The following is a 19,775-nucleotide window of genomic DNA, read 5'->3' as shown; positions in this document are numbered from 1 at the left end:
CGGGCCGCAGCTGCCTCGTCTGCATCTGGTACTCGTACCAGTACGCCCCGTGGGGCAGGCGGCGGCTGAAGGATTCCGCTGTTGCCATCTGCGCACTTGCCTCAACACACACTACGAACCCTTTAATCCTTAGCAGTTGCCCTAATGAGATAAAGCTCATATTGCAGACTCTAAGGTATAAACATCAAGTTATATTGCCACTCGATGTTATTAAGTAGGTTTCGAACAAGGTTAGCGGCGCCATCACTATCGCCAATGTCGGAGCTCTTCCCTGCCGAATAGGGCGCGGTTGATGCTCGTACAACAAGGTATCTAGATTCAACTCATTCGGCGATCATGCGTTGAAGGGTACCTATGTTTTCTCGAGTGGGGAAGGGTACCGTACTAGCTGAATTACTTTGAAGTTGCTAAATCATCATCGTGTGCATTGGATCTCGGCTATATGACTTCCTTCCATACCTTACCTTATCTTATGCAGCTAAGCCCAAGTACCTAGGTAGCCGAGCAATATGAATCACCCAAGATTAAGGTACGTTAGCACTTCAGCCCAATGATAGAGGGGGCGCATGATGACAGTCACTGTGCCAGGTCAAGCACCAAAATGTGGTTGCAACAACACCTCTGAGAGCTTAGCTTTGTTGATTTGACGTTCAAACAGCATATATATTGATACTAGTTACGTTGAAAAGTTTCAGATAGACTTAGAGTTGAAAATACAAATGTGTATGATGAATACTACGCCTCCAAGGGCCGTGACCCAGATTGCTACATTAATTACTTCTTTTTACAGGAAGGGTGATCGCGTTGATCGTGCAGTTTGGTCCAGTTGGACCGAGACAAATAGTTGCAGCATATATTTGGTCCTGTATGAGCCATGGGCCCTATCGAATCGACTGTATATGGTCAGGTCTCAATATCATATCTAAGACATGCACGTCCTGTACAGTATACTGTGTTGTGTTAGGGAGAAAAATCACATCAGTGCAACTCATTTACAGCCAATATGGGGTGGCGATAGGAATACCCGGGCTTGAAATTGAGAGATTTTCATTTGGACAACTCATGCAAAACTTCCATGTTGGCAGCCCAAGTGCCCCTTTATTTCCACACAAGTCAAACGAACCCCTATCAATGGATGGTGATTGCATTTGCGAGACTTGCAATACCTCCTGGAATATTGTCAGAAATGTGCATCGTATCAGTACCACTATCACAGCGACATACCTGGCATGTTCAACGGGGTGCTCATGAAAAAGAAGGACCATCTCTTCTTTTCTTCGCATTTCTTGCTCAAGGCCTGGACCGCGGTCATGTTTACAGAGTCTATCATACCCACCTACAGCCAACATACCTCCAGATCGAACATTTCGCCAATCATTACACCCCAGGAACCAAGTAGAAATTCATGCTGGCTCCAATGTCAGCTCTAAACATGGCATATTCGACATATCTGACTGAGACATATTTGATTGAACTTACCAGAGCCCAGTCCTTAGGGGGCCAGCACTCCCATGCTGGGGCATCACCTGCCACAGCGCTGAAGTAGCTTTACACGAAATGTCAGCGTTATATCACTTGGAAAGAATTGTGCCCTCACGAATCATGTAGCCAAGTTTTCATCTCCTCAGTCTGGGCGACACCGGCAAGACATGGTTTTAGAGAGCCGGCTTCATCGAGCCTTGCTTGGTCCTCCTTCTCGTACTTGTAATATCCACTTGTGTAACCGCTTCGAATAAGAAGAATATCGCCGGTTTGGAACGTCAAGTTCTGATCTTTTGCCACTGCTAAGATGTCGTCGAGATGGATGGCATGAGCGGTGAAGGGATCGTAAGCCTCGCCTCTCTTGACTTTCCAGCCGTAATAATCGATAAGCACACCTCTGCCGACGATTCCGTGATTTGAGGCCGCCTGCATCCCACAACGAGTGCCTGCTATATCTCAGCATAGTTTCTGCATCTTCAAAACTACGCCGAGGACCGATCTGTCTTACCAGAGAGGACCTCTGATGGGGTCAAATCGTTGTAAAACCGCCCTTGGGTCTGATGTCCGTAGTGACGAAAGCCATCCCATTGGCTTCCGGATTGAATGTTCATGTCGATCCAATCGTCAAAGACAACAGGCCCGTCCGGGTGATTCGCAATGCGATGTTTACATGCATCTCTCCCAAAGGCGGGCTTTGCGGGCAGCATCATTGGCCAACTGTACGATGGAGACGTTCAGCAATGGAATGCCTTATATCGCAAATATTGCACGCACTTGAGAGACACCACATCGCCCTCTAGTAATTCTTTGTCCTTCACCTCGCGGATTCTTTCTGGAGTAAGTAGGTTGAGACGGCCAATCTGCAGAAAGTTCCGTCAGCGCTTTGAGTATGAAACGTTCTTGTCAAATCCTACCATACCTCATCTTCTATACCCCAGAACCAAGCAGTCTCAGGCGGCACGTTGGAGCCCTGGTTATATTCTGCTAATTTCTTGAGGGTTGGTAGACCCTTTGGGAACTTGGCTAGAGCTTGATCCATTGTAGCTTTATTGTTCGCAGGATGTCACAGTCGCAGATAGAATCAGAGGGTGTCCAATTCCTGGCAATAATTGGTATATTTTGACTGTCTGTTTTCAAAGATACTCCCGCTGCAAAATAGTTGGAGAAAGTCGATTGGACCATAATAATTATTGCGATCGGTTATATGTAATGGACCACCCCTCACGGCTACATAACGCACAAATCGTGAGGCCCCGCGCAAGGTCAACGGCCACCTCGTGGTACATTGATATCGCATTCTGGGAATGACAGAAAGCTCTCGTCTGATAATCGAAGATTTCATTTGTCTGTTCTCTCCAGTGTTATCATTTACGTAAATCAGGTCGCAATCGTCTATCCGGTCTTAAGTGGCCCTGGATCGTGATTGGCTTGCAGCGGGAGAAAATGCCATCTAATGGACTCATTTATACGTAATTGAAATCGACTCGCGCCTCTACGAGAGCTGTGGCGATCCGTGTAAGGTAATCTCATAATATTCTGAAAGACGAACAAAAGCTGTGCTCGATGTGCCCTCAGCCACCATTCGTCTATTACAGCAAAGAAATCCATCACTTGTCCAATCTCGGATTTGTGCATCTCAAGGTCTTCTGTCTTACTCTATCCGTGTAACTTCAATTTTGCCGGTCTCGTGCACCTTGGGGTACTTTTCTGGTTCTGGTGACTCAGTGTGATCGAGAGACAATGGATCATCCTTGATGAAGATATGATCGATCTCCTCCAAGGACAGTCGTGCAGTTTCTGGGTAGAGGAAGTAGATAAGAGGCGCAATCACGAAATTCTGCATTCATCAGCGCTTGTACTACATGTACTTTCAGAATCTGGAGCAGACTTACGCAGGACATGAAGACTAGGTAGGTCTGCCAGCGAATATTGGCGATCATGGTTGGTGTGGTCATAACGATAATGAAAACCTTTGGGTGTCAGTTTCGCCGTCGATAACCCTGCCTTATGTGTGACTTACACAGATCTAGTTAACCATAACTGCCAATGATGTGCCTTTTTGGCGCACCTTCAAGGGGAGAATCTCAGTGGCATAGCACCATGGAATTGCGTTCAAGCTAGAGCCGAAGAACACCATATACTAAAGAGCCGACTGTCAGCATTTCCGATCAGCATAGAAGCAACGATCTGAGCCTTACAATCACAAAAAATGCAATGGAAGCTTTCGAGGTAATGCCTTCTTGCGGCGAACCCTGGAACGAAAGAAGGATAGCAATGCACATCAGCGAAAAGCCCATGCCGATTGTACCGATCACTGAGTAAGTTTGTCAGTTTCTTCCTTCTGCCTCAATGGAACGGATAATGGAGGTCGCTTACTCATAGGCTTCCTACGTCCAATACGGTCCGAATATAGTGCAGGTACGAGTGAACCGACAGCGAAAGCAAGGTTGATACAACCACCAGCGATAAGAGACGAATTTCTTGATAGGCCGACGTTATTTTCCAGGACGGTAGCAATATAAAAGACGACGACGTTGATTCCACACCACTGAGACATAATTAGTGATTGCATCCTATCGATTTCTGCGTCTGCTGGTGGACTTACTTGGTTGAATGCAAGCACCATGAAAGATAGGGCTACTCTCCATCCTGTGTGGATACGATCTTTCTTGAAGACATGTAACCATCGGAAAGGCTGCTCAGTCTCAATCGCCAAACTCTCCATGATGCCGGCTTTCTCAGTTTGAATGTACTCGTCATCGGGAGTTGTACCATAAACCTGACACATGACTGCGATTGCATCCTCTGTTCGGCCTTGTGTTATGAGATATCTAGGTGTCTCTGGTAGGCCGATAAGAATGACAGAGATGACCAATGCAGGAACGATTTGCATGGCGATGGGCAGTCTCCAAGCGATGGCGCCTCCTACAAAGTCCATGCCATAGGCAAAAAAATAGGCGAAAACTATGCCAAGGGCGGTAAACAAAACCTGCAGATACACTTAGCGAACAAGACCTGTCGAAAGAGCGGCAATAAATCTACTTACCTCGGTGGTGACCAGACGTCCTCTAACGTGGGCCTTGCATAACTCGGCTTGGCTAGTGAAATCTTAGCAGTGACACGGGCTGGGGATTTAATGACTACTTGCTACATGGGAACGGTTGATGTGTCGATGCCGACACCAATGCCGGTAATGATACGGCCAACGATCATTTGGGGTGTCTAAATTCTGTCAGATGGTCAAGGTTCGCACAGCTGAACCGTGGAAACTTACACCGAAAGCAGTCATCTGCAGCACAGCGCCTGCACTGATCATGAACATCGCAGTCCATAGAGCCTGTCTTCGACTCAGATAGCTGCCAGCAGCAAAGTTCAGAAGACAACCACTTAAACAACCGAGATTGTAACTCGAGACTATGCAAGACGTTGTTAGTTGTGCTGTATGGGGCATGGAGAGAATTGAGTGACGCTTACCGATAAAGCCCAACAGGGCTTCAGAAGGATGGTCTACAATATCCAAGAAATCGGGATTCGATATCAGACCACCGAAAACACCTTGATCGTAACCGAACCTACGTACTTGATGTTAGTGGTGGAGCTGGAAAAGGCGCTGCAAAATAACCCCTACAAGAAGAAGGCATGGAGACAATTGATAGTAATGGCGACTTGGGTCTGCTTGCCCGGCTTGAACCAAGTTCTAGTGGCCGACATGATGACTATGAGCAAGGGGGGACGAGATTAGTGTGTTTCTTTGGTGAAGTAGAAGAACCTGATGAGAGAAGGTCGAAATTAATTGGATGCAGTTTAAGGATGTCTTTATACAAATCAGGTCCGGGCAATCGTACGCTAAGTCTCTTGTGATCGAGAAGCCGCTGGGTCTTTGCTATGCCTGTCCCACAGCCTCTGGGGCCCCCCGAATTGTACTGTCGGATCGGACGCATGTGCAGGTAAATTAGGCTTCATGCAGACAGACTATCTTGGTATCGGCTTTCGCAAAAACATGTTGTCACTTACCTGATCTGATCTACGCAGGACTATTGGCATAGGCAAGATCAATCTAGTCTGTAATCACATATCCTTGTCATGAAGTCAGGTAGAAGGGGTCTGATACAGCCTGCAGCGTCCCCCACACTCTCTCCCGTGCGCTATTGTGCTAGGGTGACTTGGCTTGTGGAGGTGCGGGGAAGCTGGAGTCGGCACGTGTCCTGCTGACTCGTGCCTCGATCCGGGTTCTTCAGATCGGGCTGTTTCCGGCATATGCTCTGTATCAGGCTAGACGAAGACGGTTCGACGTATCCTCGAGGATGCGTTCGTGGCCAAGGGGCTTCTGTCAGCACGTAAGAAGGTATAGTTGACATGGACACGACAGCTAGCTGAGAAGGCAAGCACCCGAAGGACCGATAATCAAAGTTAAGGAACTGGATTACAAGGAGATCTAGCAGTACGGCACTACTTCAACAGTTTCCAGCGACGGTGCGCTGCCCCTTTAACTTCAGCCTTCACTTTCCTCACGATGCCATCCGTGTCAATGCCAAAGCGGGCAAAATTCTCTTTACCAGCCCCCGAGTAGCCGAACGAGTCCATTGCGACAGACGCAGTACAGAAGCGTGCCCACATACTAGATACATATGCTTCGACCGAGATGATATGCTTTGTCGATAGAACTGAATCCTGATAACCTTCAGGCTGCTCTTCGAACAGGCGGATACTCGGCATACTGACCACTCTAGTCGGTATCCCAGCAGCAGTTAGCTGCTTTGATGCCTCAACGGCGAATTGGAGCTCAGAACCACATGAAATCAAGGTTACAACAGCATCTTCCTTTTCAACGATCACGTAGCCTCCTTTACGGACTTTGTGTCGGTCAGTGTTTGTAATCAGGGACAGGGCTGGGTCGCGAGCCAAGGAGATGATACTGGGCTTGTTCTCGGCTCCGAGCGCTACCATCCAGGCTCCGATGACTTCCTCACTGTCCGATGGTCGAATGTATTGTATCTTTGGCATTGCGCGAAAAAGAGAATCGAGCTCAACCGGCTGATGTGTTTGTCCGTTCTGACCCTCTCCTATAGAGTCATGTGTTGCGACATGAATGACCTTGAGATCGCTCAAGGCGCCCATACGTACGCCTGCGGCTGCGTAAAGGTAGAACATGAAGAATGTAGCTGTGACGGGTACAAAGCATCCAGGGCTGTATGCAGCGAGGCCATTAGATATGGCAGCCATTGCGTGTTCTCGGATACCATATCGGATGAATCTACCAGCTGGGGAATCGCGATCAAACACTCGGCTTGATTGGTCTCCCATCTGATTCGAATTCCATAGATCGGCGCCTCCAGCGATCATGTTTGGGATATTGTCCATAAGCTTGTTGAACACAACGCCGTTGAATTCACGAGTGGCTTTGATCGTGTCCGGGGCCTTCAACGACTCCAGGATCTCTTCGAAATTGTATCGGCCTTGTAGTCGGTTCTGCAAGGCTTCGTGAAGCTCAGGGTGTGCAGATGAGTAGTTCTTGACCTTCTCATTCCATGCTCCTTCGAGCTTCTCACCACGGGCGACGACTTCACTCCAATATTTCTTTGTGCCTTCAGTCAAGGTATGTGTAGCCTCAACACCTTCGGAAGCTTGCTTCGCGGCATCGTCGTCCGTATACGTGCCATGGTGAGACTTGTAAGTGCCAGCTGTCGTTGTGCCATAACCGATGGTCGTGCGGATGTTGATGAAAGTCGGCTTGCCCTTGCATGCTTTTGCATCGGCCAGAGCTTTAGTGATGCTTGCGACAGACGAATCTCCATCGAGGACATCAATAACATACCATCCCATGGCTCGGATCTTGGCATCGACATCCTCAGATACGATCCAGTCAAGGGGTCCGTCGCAAGTCACTTGATTATTGTCATAAAGCAGTGTCAGGTTGTCAAGAGCAAGATGGCCAGCAATGGCGATAGCCTCGTTCGCAACTCCTTCCTGGATACAACCGTCTCCTGTGACACAATAGATATGGGAACCGACTACATCAGCATCAGGCTTGTTGAAGATTCCAGCTAGATTCTTTGATGCAATAGCTAAACCAACAGCATTTGCCACACCCTGTCCAAGTGGTCCAGTCGTAACCTCGATTCCGGGAACCTCATTTTCTGGATGCGCATGGCAGATCGTGGCTTTCCATTCGCCGGTTGATAGATCGACTGCCTTTGCACTTCCGTAGAGTTTGATCTCATCGACAGTCATGTGGGGGTATCCCGCAAGATGTAGCATAGAATATTGTAACATCGCTGCGTGGCCATTGGAAAGAACGAAGCGATCCCGGTCGAACCACTGTAACAACACACTTCTCAGTTGATGCGACTTATGTAATACACTTATGGTCTGTTACTCACCTCTGGGTCTGAGGGATTGTATCGCATCGCATATTTCCAAAGGGCCACAGCCATAGGCGCCATGCCGATGGCAGAACCACCATGACCGCCACCATTCTGTCGACAAATATCTATGACGAACTTTCTGAGTTCTTTGACAGCTTGGTTGTCTTCTTTCTCATGAGCAGACAACATCCTTGCGATTTGTGCGGTATCGACATGTCCATTCATGGCCGCGGTTCAAAAAGGGTATGACAAGATAGATGTTCATTCTTCAACATGTGTCAGCGAAGCTCTATTTGTGGATTTGATTATTTACTTCGGCTCTTCGCCTGATTGATCATTAACAAGCCGACACAATCGTTGGACGGTTATTATAATGCGAGCAAATAGTCAATGACCGAGCTATATAGCCGAGCTTAACATGTGACTGTGCGGGTTCCTTCCCTACGAACATTTGTTCCGAACCTGGAGATTTCTTAACATGGGGTAGACCGAACCACTGTTTCCGATAATTATTATTAATATATATAACATGAAATGAGTCGCAGAGTGGATATCTGTCGTTGCGATTACGAATTCCGGCCATCTGCCATGCTACGTCCGGAACCTTTGGATGGTTGTCGACATTGTTGGCCATGTCGAGCATATAAGCGAAACGCAGCCTCTCTGGTTATGGTCCCTCTAGTTATAGTGAGATTCTTGTAAGCGAATGTCAAATATTTTATACATCCCAGCGGCGCCTCAAATTTTCTAAATTCTTGGTATCGATTCAATGTGATTTTGCCCTCGCTGCCATCCACTAGTAACATGTCTTATTCATCGCACCCCGCTTCTGTCGAGGAGGCTATCTCTAACGCATCTTTATTCATAGAATCAGGGTTCATCGGTGGTGAATGGGTTCCTGGACCGAAGACCTTCCCTGTCTATGATCCGGCGACAGACAAAGTCATTGCAAACATCGCCGACCTTGGTGTGGATGACTTCAAGAAAGCCATCTCTCACGCGGAGTCATGCTTCAAGGAGTTCCGGACTACAACTGAACATGCACGGTCCAAGATACTGCACAAATTCGCTGCTTTGATCAGGACAACGCCAAAGATCTTGCGGTGATTTTGACTCTGGAGAACGGCAAGACATTGGCTAAGGCTGAAGGCGAGGTAGAATATGGCGCAAGCTTCATCACTTGGTTCGCTGAGGAGGCTATTCGATCCTATGGAGACATCGTCCCTTCACAACACGTCGGAAGCACGAATTTCATCATCCGCCAACCGATTGGTGTCTGTTCCATCATTGCTCCTTGGAACTTTCCCATCGCGATGATTACAAAGAAACTTGGACCAGCTATAGCTATAGCTGCGGGCTGCACAGTTATCATCAAGCCCCCAAGTGAGACACCCCTCTGCACCCTGGCCCTTGCAGCTCTAGCACAAGATGCCGGACTTCCACCCAACGTTATCCAAGTCGTACCGACTCGTGACCGGAACGCAGTCACAGAGCTTTACACGAATCCCATCATCAAGAAAGTCAGCTTTACTGGTCCCACGGGCGTAGGCAAGATGATTACCGCAAAGGCTGCCGGCACGATGAAGAAGGTGTCCATGGAGCTCGGTGGCAACGCACCGTTCATTGTCTTCGATGATGCTGATATCTCCAAGGCTATCGAAGGTGTTGTAGCTTGCAAGTACCGTTGCTCTGGTCAAACCTGTGTGTGCGCAAACAGATTATTTGTGCAATGGGGAATCCACGACAAGTTTGTCGAGGCCCTTCTCGAGCGTGTGAGGAAATTCAAGGTCGGCTCTGGAATGGACCAAACGACCACGCGTGGGCCGCTCGTCAACGAAGCCGCTGTCACTAAGGTCAAGAGCCACATTGATGACGCTGTCAGCAAAGGTGCCAGACTGTTGTACGGAGGCAAAGCAAGAGCAGATCTGGGCAAGTGTTATATCGAGCCAGCGATCTTGACTGGCGTGACGACATCCATGCTTGTTGCCAAAGACGAGACTTTTGGACCCTTGGCACCTATCTTCGCATTCGATACAGTTGACGATGTGCTACAGATGGCCAATGATACCGAGTTTGGGTTGGCAGGATACATGTTCGCCGAAAACCTCAGGACCATCTGGCGTGTCTCGAACGAGCTCGAGGTCGGCATCGTGGGCGTCAACACCGGCAAGATTAGTGCTGCAGAAGCTCCTTTTGGAGGTATCAAAGAGTCCGGGCTGGGTAAAGAGGGTAGCAAGTATGGATTGGCCGAGTTTCAGATCATGAAGAACATTACGCTCAACATATGAGATGGATAGCAGAACATAGTAATACCAACACTTACCCATTAGACCTGATCTGCAATTGAAAGTTCACCGCGCTGTTGTCGTGACATACTGTACATTCAGTCATACCGAGCATTAGGACTCGAGAAACTTGTTGTTATACTCATTAGTAAGATGTCGACATAGATAGAAATATCTGACCCATGCAGTTATCCCCCGAGATCTATTTATAAACTGGTTCTTGCGGTGAGTAAAGCCAAAGCATTGTGCGCGGCTAATCGAACAGGCTACAGAAGGTTGCGGTATTATGTGGAGATGCGGGGTTGGTGGGGATCGCGCTTGGGGAATGGCTCAGGTCGGTTGTGTACCAGCTGAGGTAAACGCATTGTAGGCAATACAGGGTATTAGGGTATATAGCCGTAATCCACCCTGGCGGAGATATTCTCACGTGTACTCAAAATCTGAGTATATACGGCGATATGTTCCGTGTACATTAACAAATTTGGTATTGATTCTCTTCTGCTACAACTACCGCAAAAATGAGCAAGGCTGTCATTTCACTCTCACGTTCCGCGCCTTTAGTCGCTGCTAGACAAAGAGCGGCGAGTTCTGGTATTCTCACTCGTCGCCGCTTGGCGGAATCATCACCTCGGCGCTTGCTGTCGGCTTCTTCACTAGAGCGAGCAACAGCTTGGTCGACTTCGAGTAGTTCTGTGTTGTCGTCTTCAAGGGGGATATCTACCGATGCAGCAAAGAATTCGACCTACAGGGCAACCATAGACCCTAACAGCTACCTGACTACAAATGTGATGGATCTCATGTCATTGAAGGACCGCGTAGCGGTTATAACTGGGGCTGCCAGAGGAATTGGTCTGGCTTTGGCGTTTGCGGTAGCTGAAGCTGGGGGCAAAGTAGCCATCGTCGATGCATCTCCTCAGCCTCACGAGGCATGTGCTCAGCTGCAAGAGATCTGCTCAGAGCTGCGATACTATCAGTCAGTAAAAGTTATGTGCGAATAGTGGATTTGTATTAATTTAATATAGATCGGATGTCACCAATTACGATGTACTGCAGCAGACGTTCAATGATATCATCAAAGACTTCGGACGCATAGATGGACTGTACGTGCTAGCTAGAAATTGGGTGATTTGTAGGACACCGCTGATGCACCTACAGGATTACTGCAGCAGGTATCTGTCCAGATCAGCCATTCCTCGACAGAGACCCCAAGTCTGTCAAGAAATGTCTCGAGATCAACAACCTCGGAACTTACTATTGTACCCAGCTTGCAGCGAGGCAAATGGTCAGCCAGCCTCTGAATAACGAAGCCTCGGGCGCGGGATCGATTGTCATGATTGCTTCAGTGGCTGCTCACCGGGCCAGCAGAGATCAATACACCAGCGATTACTGTATGAGTAAGGGAGGTGTGCTATCCTTGACGCGACAATTAGGCGTTGAGCTGGCCGATCAACAAATCAGGGTCAACTGTATATCTCCTGGGTAAGGGTTTTCTGCTCCGTGACATGATGTAAAGACAGAACTAACTCTATGACCAGGTACATGGCAACGGACATGACGATAGATTTGGTAAAGTCAAGGCCCCGACTCGGCGAGATTTTCAACACCGAGCCACCAATGAAGCGAATAGGTGACAGAACAGACCTCAAGGCTGCTGCAGTGTACCTTTTGGCAGATGCCAGTGCATATATGACAAGTGGCGAGTTGTTGATCACAGGAGGAATGCACGCTGGCCGGGTGCATTGAAACTCAAGGGACACCCACCCCCCCAGGGTCTTACATAAGCGCTGGTACTCCAACGGCAAACGTAAGGTAGATATCCATGTTTACGACCCCGCAATGTGAAATAATAGCAAGACACTCGCTTGAATCGCAGATCCACCAGCGCCGCGCTCGTGATCTTTTTCGGTTTATCTTCTGACCAGAAAAGAGCACGGGACATCACGTCGGAAATCGTTCGAGAAATTCAGCGAATTTTGCATGTATACTATAGACAGCACACATCTTCTACAATCTCGGTATCGGTTGATCATTGTATCGAAACAAGCGAATCACACCCGCAATTCAACCCCGCCTCCGCTTAGATGCACACGATATCGGCCCGCACTTAGCACCACCTTCTCCACAGTCTAGGTACCTTAGTCACGCGAGAATTCTCCCGAGCAGACGGTATCCGATTGTCACCATACCGAGAATGTCAGAATCTGACAGGGGTGCAGCGTTTGCACATGGCATACTGGATGTGCCACCGACATGAACTCTGCCTAGCTTACCCATATCTTTGTCGATTTCCCATATGATTGCTTCACCAAGACTCACAGGTCGAGGCTCCTGCCACGTTCTCACCGCCACACGTGATTGAGTGTATGTACCCCACACCACGGCCTTGGCACATGAAAACTCGAGCCTACCTTATGCTCAGTGCTCCACCAAGGTAAGGTAGTATCCAGGTGGACACTGACCTCGTATACCTCATCGAAGGGTTGAGCGATGACGATCTTGGACGTGCAGCATTACCTCAATCACGAGATGATCTACATGGAGGGGCAGATTGGTCGGCAGTATGCCGATCATAGTTCCAACATTGCTGAGTATATATAACCAGCGAGCCGACTAAGAGTAAAGACTTGGTGTCATTGAGATCATCACTAAGCAAACATGCGTGTGTCACGGATTACCTATATCGTTACCAGCTCTCTGGCAGGGACTGCTGTTAGTTTTGCTACCGGTCGCGAGACCGTGATAAGACGTGATCAGAATGTCACTCTTGCTCCGAACCAAGATCGCTGGTCTAGCGGTCTTCATATAGCGGTTGATTATTATCCATCTCAATGGCCAGAAGCCATGTGGGAGCCCGACGTGGCTCGCATGAAGGATTCCAATATTTCCTTCGTCCGAATCAATGAATTTGACTGATCTCTCATTGGAAACCAGTGAAGGTGTTTACAATTTCACTCTTCTAGACAAGACCTTGGACCTATTTGGCAAGTACGGCCTCAAGGCCATCATCGGCACCCCTACCGCCACGCCGCCGAATTGGCTTACAAACAAGTACGACGTCAACTATGTGGACCGCACCAACGCCACATTGATATTCGGGTCTCGAAGACACTACAGCATGTCCTCTTTTTCCTATCGTGAGCAAAGCCAGAAGATTACTCAGAAGCTTGCCCAACGATACGGTGACAATCCCAACGTAGTTGTGTGGCAGCTAGACAATGAATTTGGTTGTCATGATACCGTGCGTTCCTATGATCCGGATGCGATCACGAGATTCAGGGCTTGGTTGAAGCAAAAGTATACCACGATCGAGAACATGAATGAGGCGCAAGGTCGCGTCTTCTGGTCCTCACAATATACGGATTTTGACGCTGTACAACCACCCTTTCTCAATGTATATACCACCAACGAACTTCACACTCTCGATTGGTATGAGTTTAGTTCCGATATGGTTACCGACTTTGCGAAAGAACAAGCGACAATTATAAGACGGTATTCGCCAGGTAAAGCCATCACAACCAACTTCCAGATGATGTTCACCGACTTCGATCACTACAAGTTCAGCCGCGAAGTTGGGATTGATCTAGCTACATTTGACGAATACCCTCTCTCTGCTTTTGACAAGTTCACGGACATGACAGACGAGACCATGGCCAAGTATCTTCGTACTGGGCCACCTGATTATACAGCTATGCATCATGCTTTGTATCGTTCAATTGCCGGAGCAGCTTATCAGAAGAATCACGGGCCTTTTGGAGTCATGGAGATGGAGCCGGGCGTACTGAACTGGAACACATATCGCGTTTCTCCTGCAGAAGGTCAAGTCCGCCTTTGGACCCTCGAAACTTTCGCGGCTTCTGGCAATCTGGTCAATTATTTCCGCTGGCGTCAAGTCCCGTACGCACAAGAGCAGACATTGTCTGGTCTTTTCACCGCCGACGACAGTGAAGATCAGGGCTTTATCGAGGCACAGATTGTCGCCAAAGAAGATCTGCCCACACTGCTGGGGTGCCACGACCTTGACAGAGGAACCTCAGGCTGATGTCGCTCTCATCTGGGACTACACCTCCCACTGGGTCTGGACAATTGAGCCTTACAGCGGTGAATGGTCAGTTAAAGATGCCAGCTTCCAGGATGCCGTGCTCCAATACACTGATCTGGTCATGAACTTCTACTCTGCACTACGACGTCTCGGCCTCAGCATCGACATTGTTGCTCCAGATGCAAATCTTGACGGATACAAGATGGTTGTTGTGCCGAGCATGTCCATCATCACGGAGGCTTTCAATACTGCCTTGTCTAATTTCACTGGTCCTGCAGTCTTCGGCCCGCACACAGGCGCTCTCACACCAGATTTTGCATACACGCCAGGGCTAAATCCTTCAGTCGGTACCTTGAGAGAGCGCTTGTCAATGCGAGTCACCCGCGTCGAGACACACCCTAGCTATGCAGGTAGCGGTGTAAGCTACCAAGGCAAAGAATACAACATTTCTCGTCGTGAGGAATGGATCTCGTGTGCCCGTGAGGGCAAGACTAGCAATTCGACCGTCACGTATACCTCGCCGCATCGACCCGGTAAACCCGCCGCTTGCGCAGAGGATGATCTCCACTATCTTGCTTTCAATCCACCGGTAGATTTCCTTGTTTCCTACCTGGGTGATGTCGCTGCTAAGGCCGACATCAAAGATCTGGTCGGCAGAGTTCCTACAAAGGAGAACGACTTGGGGGATTCGCTGAGACTCATGCGAAGAGGAGACTTGCTATGGGCATTCAACTACGGATCAACGTCGCAAAGCCTACCAGAAGTGGATGGTCAACTACTCATCGGATCAGGCGATGCAATTTCGCCTGCTGATGTCTTCGTATGGAAACTGAACAAGTAAGGATGATATATAGATATTATAAACCATATCATGTAATTTGCTCGTATGAATACTCATGATATGAACACTTCATCAATCTGACACCTTATATCCCTCAACATGTAAGAAAAGTACACTGCAGAGTATATAAGAAGCAATCAACAGGTGATTGACAAGAGGTTCGAGATAACACATAGACATGGTATGAACTCGGGTCGTGGAACTGGACAAGTCATGGCTCATAGCATCGGGTAGCAGCTCAACTATATTTATGCATAAAATCGTAGACTTGTTATCGTATGAGCATCTATAGAAACCATCTGAACTCGGGCGAATCTGGTCCATCTCTTAATCTCTCGGTCGGCACATCCTTCGCTCTGAGATTTGTTCCTTGTACTCTATTGCGTCGCTTGTTGTCGTACACCATCCACAGGCCCAAAAGCACTGTGAGAATGCAACCAGTGCCACCGAATGCTGCGGTGGTAATGAGAGCGGGGAGGTACTTCGGCTTGTCCTTGTTCTGGAAAATGTTGGAAGAAACAAGACCCATCAAGTTGGCCATGGGAACTCCAATGGATGTCAACACAATGCGTTGGTTCTCGTCCGCAAGGTTGTTGTTGTACCATACATCTAGTGAATTGGTTAGTAATGCACGAATACTGGACAACAAAAACAACTCACCCAGAAGAACAGAGGGTGCGCTGGTACCCCAGGTCATCATGAAACATGAAAAGTAGGCGACTTGGAGCTGCGAGTGAATGTCGACGTTTGCAAAGATGATGAAGCCTATGCATGTGAAGGCGAAGCCGAGTGCGACGAAGGGGAATCGCAGACGGCTGTAGTCGCTAGAGAACCCGAGTACTAACAACATCACCGCACCTGTAACATTTGGAGCTACAGTGTACAGATTGGTCTTGACTTTGCCATAGCCCTTGATGGAATTAGCATCGAGATATCGTGTAGCGAGAGCTGGGATGTCGACTTACTAATCGGCTGATGATTTGCGGGAGGAAAAGGCTGACGGAGGATAATGGGACACCAACGCAGATCTGAATGGCCAAGGTAGCCCAGGATGTCCACTCCTTGAAGACTGACAACCCTCGTTTCCAGTCGAGTTTCTCGTTCACCACCGAAGAGCTGTCTATCTGCATGCGGTGATATGCTATCTCCTTCTCCTCTTCCGTCAGGAAGCTCGCTTCTGCCGCTGACATTGGGAGAACGAAGTATGCGAAGATGGCAAAGAGCACAGTGGCAGCGCCCTCAACCACAAAAAGATAGCGCCATGAGTCGAGCGCTCCTCCCTCAATTTGGAACACTCCAAAGGAGAGGAGGCCACCGAATGCAGCAGCTATGTTGGATGCTGCGTAGAATACCGCAAGTCTACGAGCAAGTTCACCGCGGCGGTAGAAGCTATAGTTTGTTAGTCATATGACGGCACATCAGGAGAAGTCTGGACCCAGCGTTACGACTTACGTTGTCTGATAGTAGATGACCAGAGGGAAGAAGGCACTTTCTGCCATTCCCAAGAACCAGCGCAATGTCATGAGACCAGCGAAGTTCTTTGTCGTAGTGATGAGAAGAGTCATGGATCCAAAGGTAAACATCATGAGAGGCAAGACTCGACTCGGACCATATTTCTTGCCCAGCAATGCGAGGAATGGAGCGGTCAGGACGTAGGGAATATAGAAAATGCTCAGACTGAGACTGTATTGGTTTCCGTTCGGGTTCATGCCCAATGAGTTCTCGAGACCCGCGGTTTTTGCATTTCCTATACATGTGAGCAGGGACCATAAAAGATGCGTAAGAGATGTCGTACCCAGATTGGACTTGTCCAGAGAGTTGAAGAGATACATGACAGCGAGCACAGGAAGAATGCGAAGATCGAATTTCCATACAAGACGACGCTCCTTCCTGGGATCTAGTATGAAGCTGCTAGACTCGCCAATGACAGCAGCCTCCTTCGCGTCGCTTGATACATCGAACACCCCCTGCTTTGCATCAATACTATGACTCGGGGAACAGCTCTTCTCGACCGCCACTGCTGGGTTATGGTGAGAAGACATCGTAGTAAGCGATGTGCAACATGAATAGGAAGGCCCTTGGCACCTCCTGGGCGGGTTCATCCTATTTATGTACGAATACAACCATCACGGTGAAACACTGTTAGTATTCACATCTCACATCGCCTTACGTAGGCTAGATTGCCGATCGTACAGATATCTCTCCAACAGCCAATGTATCCTATCGCAAGGTAATGCCATTCAACAACAATGGCCGCCGGGCACAGGCTAATCGCCTGCACTTTGCAAAATATTTTACACAGATGTTGAGAATCCGTACGACTGGTAACATGCCAAGGGAGCTTATACGACAGCACAGCCAATAAGACTCTTATCAGCGCGTGCAGTTCGAGGTCGTAAGTGTTCTCGGCAATGGGTCAGTGCGTCTTCGTTGGTACTTGCCCGCTCTTTACTTCTTTGTATAGTGGCAGGCAGTCGAATCAAACAACGACTACGTCTACATCAACACATCCTGCGCAAATGAAGATATATAAGTGGTCCGATTAGAAAGCTATAGCATGATCGCGCGGTACATGAATCGCAGAACACATCACGATCTCACCCACCATTGGTCTAGCGAACCCCGCCTCGCTTAGTGTGTGCATCTCGCCTGCCTTATCTCTCCAGTCCCCACAGAGGCGAATGTCGGGGACCCAGCTTGCATGAAAGACCGGCATCGGACGTTTTCGGACTTGCTTATCTGTCTTCCACTCGTAATTATCTCTTTCAATCACTTCGGATAGATCAGATGCGGTACCATATCTTGGCTGTTGCAGTCTCGGCAGATAAAAAATGGCCGTATCGTCCTGGTCGGGTTTTGATCGACTCCTCTCTCTGACGAGGCCAAGTTTCAACTCTGTGCTGGTGATATGATTCGCCCAAAGTATGATTCGTAGGGGTATCGCCTTTGAATGTAGCTCGATATGCGAGGAGTCGTCGTGACAGCCACATATTCGTCAGCATTGTTCGTCGAACATCCATGTTGCTCCGGAGCGCCAAAAGTGGTCGGCGACGGCGATGCCATGATCTATGTGTCACGCACCCTTGAAGCTTTAGACCTTTACTCCTTTCTATGGAAGGACCGGTTCGATGATATGAACAAATCTAGCTTTCACGAACGCCACGTTCCAAGCTGGCTTCAGCTACACATACTGTAGATCGCGATGTCTGGTGCTACTATATGCAGCTCATCCTGTTTGTCGTTAGTGATGACTGCTCCCTGCGCCCAGTAAGCTTTCGTCAGGAACGCATCGCAGATATTCCATCAATCATGTCCATGTGTATCGACTGCTTGTCGGGAGCTTGAGAATAACCTGCCTTGTTTTGTGGTATGACCGTCGGTAGCTGCGAAAGCTGGACATCTTTGTCTTGAGTACTAGTAGCCTGACCCCAGGTCGTGCGTTCTGGTGCAGGTAAACAATTTAGATGCTCTCCATGGACATGCAGCACTTGGCGCCTGCAAAACGCAGGAGCTATAGAGTTAAGTAGAATTGACACGACAAGGATGTCTCAACACAGTGTGTGACACGTATATAGATAGATCCTTCCACACGCCACATAGTTTTAACGTCGACCAGCATTGGAAAAACAAGAACCGCGCACCACGAAGGCTGTCTGACCACGGATGTTCTCGTTGCTTTTACGAAGATGATTCTCTCACCCAAACTCATCTTGCTGTATGCTGCATCTACTTGGGCCTCAATTGTCGTGCCACGGCAGTTTGACGAGCCAGACCCAAGTCCCGTTTTTGTACTACATGCTTACAAAAAGACCAATTTGACCGGAACATATACACACGGCTTCGACAGAGGATACGTTGGTCAGACTTACATTTATCAGTCCTTCTGGGCTATCACAGGTGTCAGCCGCGATCAAGCAAGCCAAGGCCAAATCACAGATGTGGGTAATGCCTCAGACTCGGGCCTATATTTCGACGGACGAACCTACAATTGGCATATGCCTGAGGCGTCTACAGGCACAGACCCTCGATGGGTTTATCTCAATATCGGTGGTGAAGCTACTCCTGGCATGTACATAAGCAAATATGGAAAGCTGGAGTATTTCGGACAACCTTTCAGTGGGTGGATGAGTGAATTGGCACTAATGCCTAAGACATACATCATTGGCATGCTCGATCGCATATAATGATTTCCAGCTGACCGTGCGAATTCAACAGGTTGTTCTACAGGGGCACCATCTGGTCCAGTCACAACGATCAGCCCTTTGTTAGCGAACAATACAACGATCAGTTGTAGGTGCGTGTTCATCGATCTCATCGTAGAATACATCTGAAGCTTGGTGAACATTTCGAGATACCTAGCGGGAGAAGTGTTTGGGCTACAGGCAGCAAGCTGGCATATACGCATATTCGAATGGAAGGACCGCTGCAAGACCATTGCATGAATATGTCACAAAGTACGTGGTCGAAAATAAGACAGATGGGGAGAACCGAGCGCGATAACCATATTAAGACTAGACATATGATTGGAGTTTTACCTTTCCTCCTCAAGATCTTTTAAATATTGCTGATGTATGCATGTCAGTCACCACTCGACTTGCGCGTTGCATAGATTTGGTGACCAATCTTATGTGCGCAAAACTACCTGATGTCCAGCGCAATATGATGTGAGATGATTCGTATGATCCTCAAGGTAGACTCTTGCAATTTATCCTTTATGCAAGCGGATCGGAGCTTTGATATACCGACCGCAAGTACGTCGATTA

The 19,775-nt window shown here is 48.4% G+C and overlaps 4 protein-coding genes across 7 annotated transcripts; 1 reads left to right on the top strand and 3 right to left on the bottom strand.

Annotated features, from left to right (window-relative positions):
• Positions 1–1,128: 1,128 nt before the first annotated feature.
• AAFC00_004435 (uncharacterized protein) lies at positions 1,129–2,521 on the bottom strand (the record flags this gene model as incomplete). The annotated part of the gene is made up of 8 exons (XM_069344076.1): positions 1,129–1,169; positions 1,225–1,297; positions 1,352–1,408; positions 1,480–1,546; positions 1,598–1,928; positions 1,991–2,199; positions 2,257–2,342; positions 2,402–2,521. 8 exons carry the CDS (start codon positions 2,519–2,521, stop codon positions 1,129–1,131), a joined length of 984 nt encoding a protein of 327 aa, XP_069196491.1.
• A 3,410-nt stretch (positions 2,522–5,931) lies between these two features.
• AAFC00_004434 (uncharacterized protein) lies at positions 5,932–8,072 on the bottom strand (the record flags this gene model as incomplete). 2 transcript variants are annotated; one of them, XM_069348166.1, is made up of 2 exons in its annotated part: positions 5,932–7,800; positions 7,863–8,072. In XM_069348166.1, the coding sequence occupies 2 exons, from the start codon at positions 8,070–8,072 to the stop codon at positions 5,932–5,934; spliced, it is 2,079 nt and encodes a 692-aa protein (XP_069196489.1). The 2 variants fall into 2 exon arrangements, with proteins under 2 accessions (XP_069196489.1, XP_069196490.1); XM_069344074.1 differs by having other exon boundaries at positions 7,863–8,036.
• Positions 8,073–10,650: 2,578 nt separating this feature from the next.
• Positions 10,651–11,875, top strand: AAFC00_004433 (uncharacterized protein; the record flags this gene model as incomplete). 2 transcript variants are annotated; one of them, XM_069347768.1, is made up of 4 exons in its annotated part: positions 10,651–11,105; positions 11,155–11,232; positions 11,288–11,611; positions 11,668–11,875. In XM_069347768.1, 4 exons carry the CDS (start codon positions 10,651–10,653, stop codon positions 11,873–11,875), a joined length of 1,065 nt encoding a protein of 354 aa, XP_069196488.1. The 2 variants fall into 2 exon arrangements, with proteins under 2 accessions (XP_069196488.1, XP_069196487.1); XM_069344073.1 differs by having other exon boundaries at positions 10,921–11,105.
• A 3,423-nt stretch (positions 11,876–15,298) lies between these two features.
• On the bottom strand, positions 15,299–17,054 carry AAFC00_004432 (uncharacterized protein; the record flags this gene model as incomplete). Of its 2 annotated transcripts, none has more annotated exons than XM_069344071.1 (5): positions 15,299–15,621; positions 15,673–15,922; positions 15,978–16,401; positions 16,465–16,759; positions 16,808–17,054. In XM_069344071.1, 5 exons carry the CDS (start codon positions 17,052–17,054, stop codon positions 15,299–15,301), a joined length of 1,539 nt encoding a protein of 512 aa, XP_069196485.1. The 2 variants fall into 2 exon arrangements, with proteins under 2 accessions (XP_069196485.1, XP_069196486.1); XM_069344072.1 differs by having other exon boundaries at positions 16,808–16,844.
• Positions 17,055–19,775: the final 2,721 nt, after the last annotated feature.

The sequence above is a fragment of the Neodothiora populina genome, assembly GCF_041146345.1.
Source record: "Neodothiora populina strain CPC 39397 chromosome Unknown canker_contig_3, whole genome shotgun sequence".
NCBI classification, from domain to species: domain Eukaryota; kingdom Fungi; phylum Ascomycota; class Dothideomycetes; order Dothideales; family Dothioraceae; genus Neodothiora; species Neodothiora populina.
This window is presented reverse-complemented; position numbering and strand designations above follow the sequence as displayed.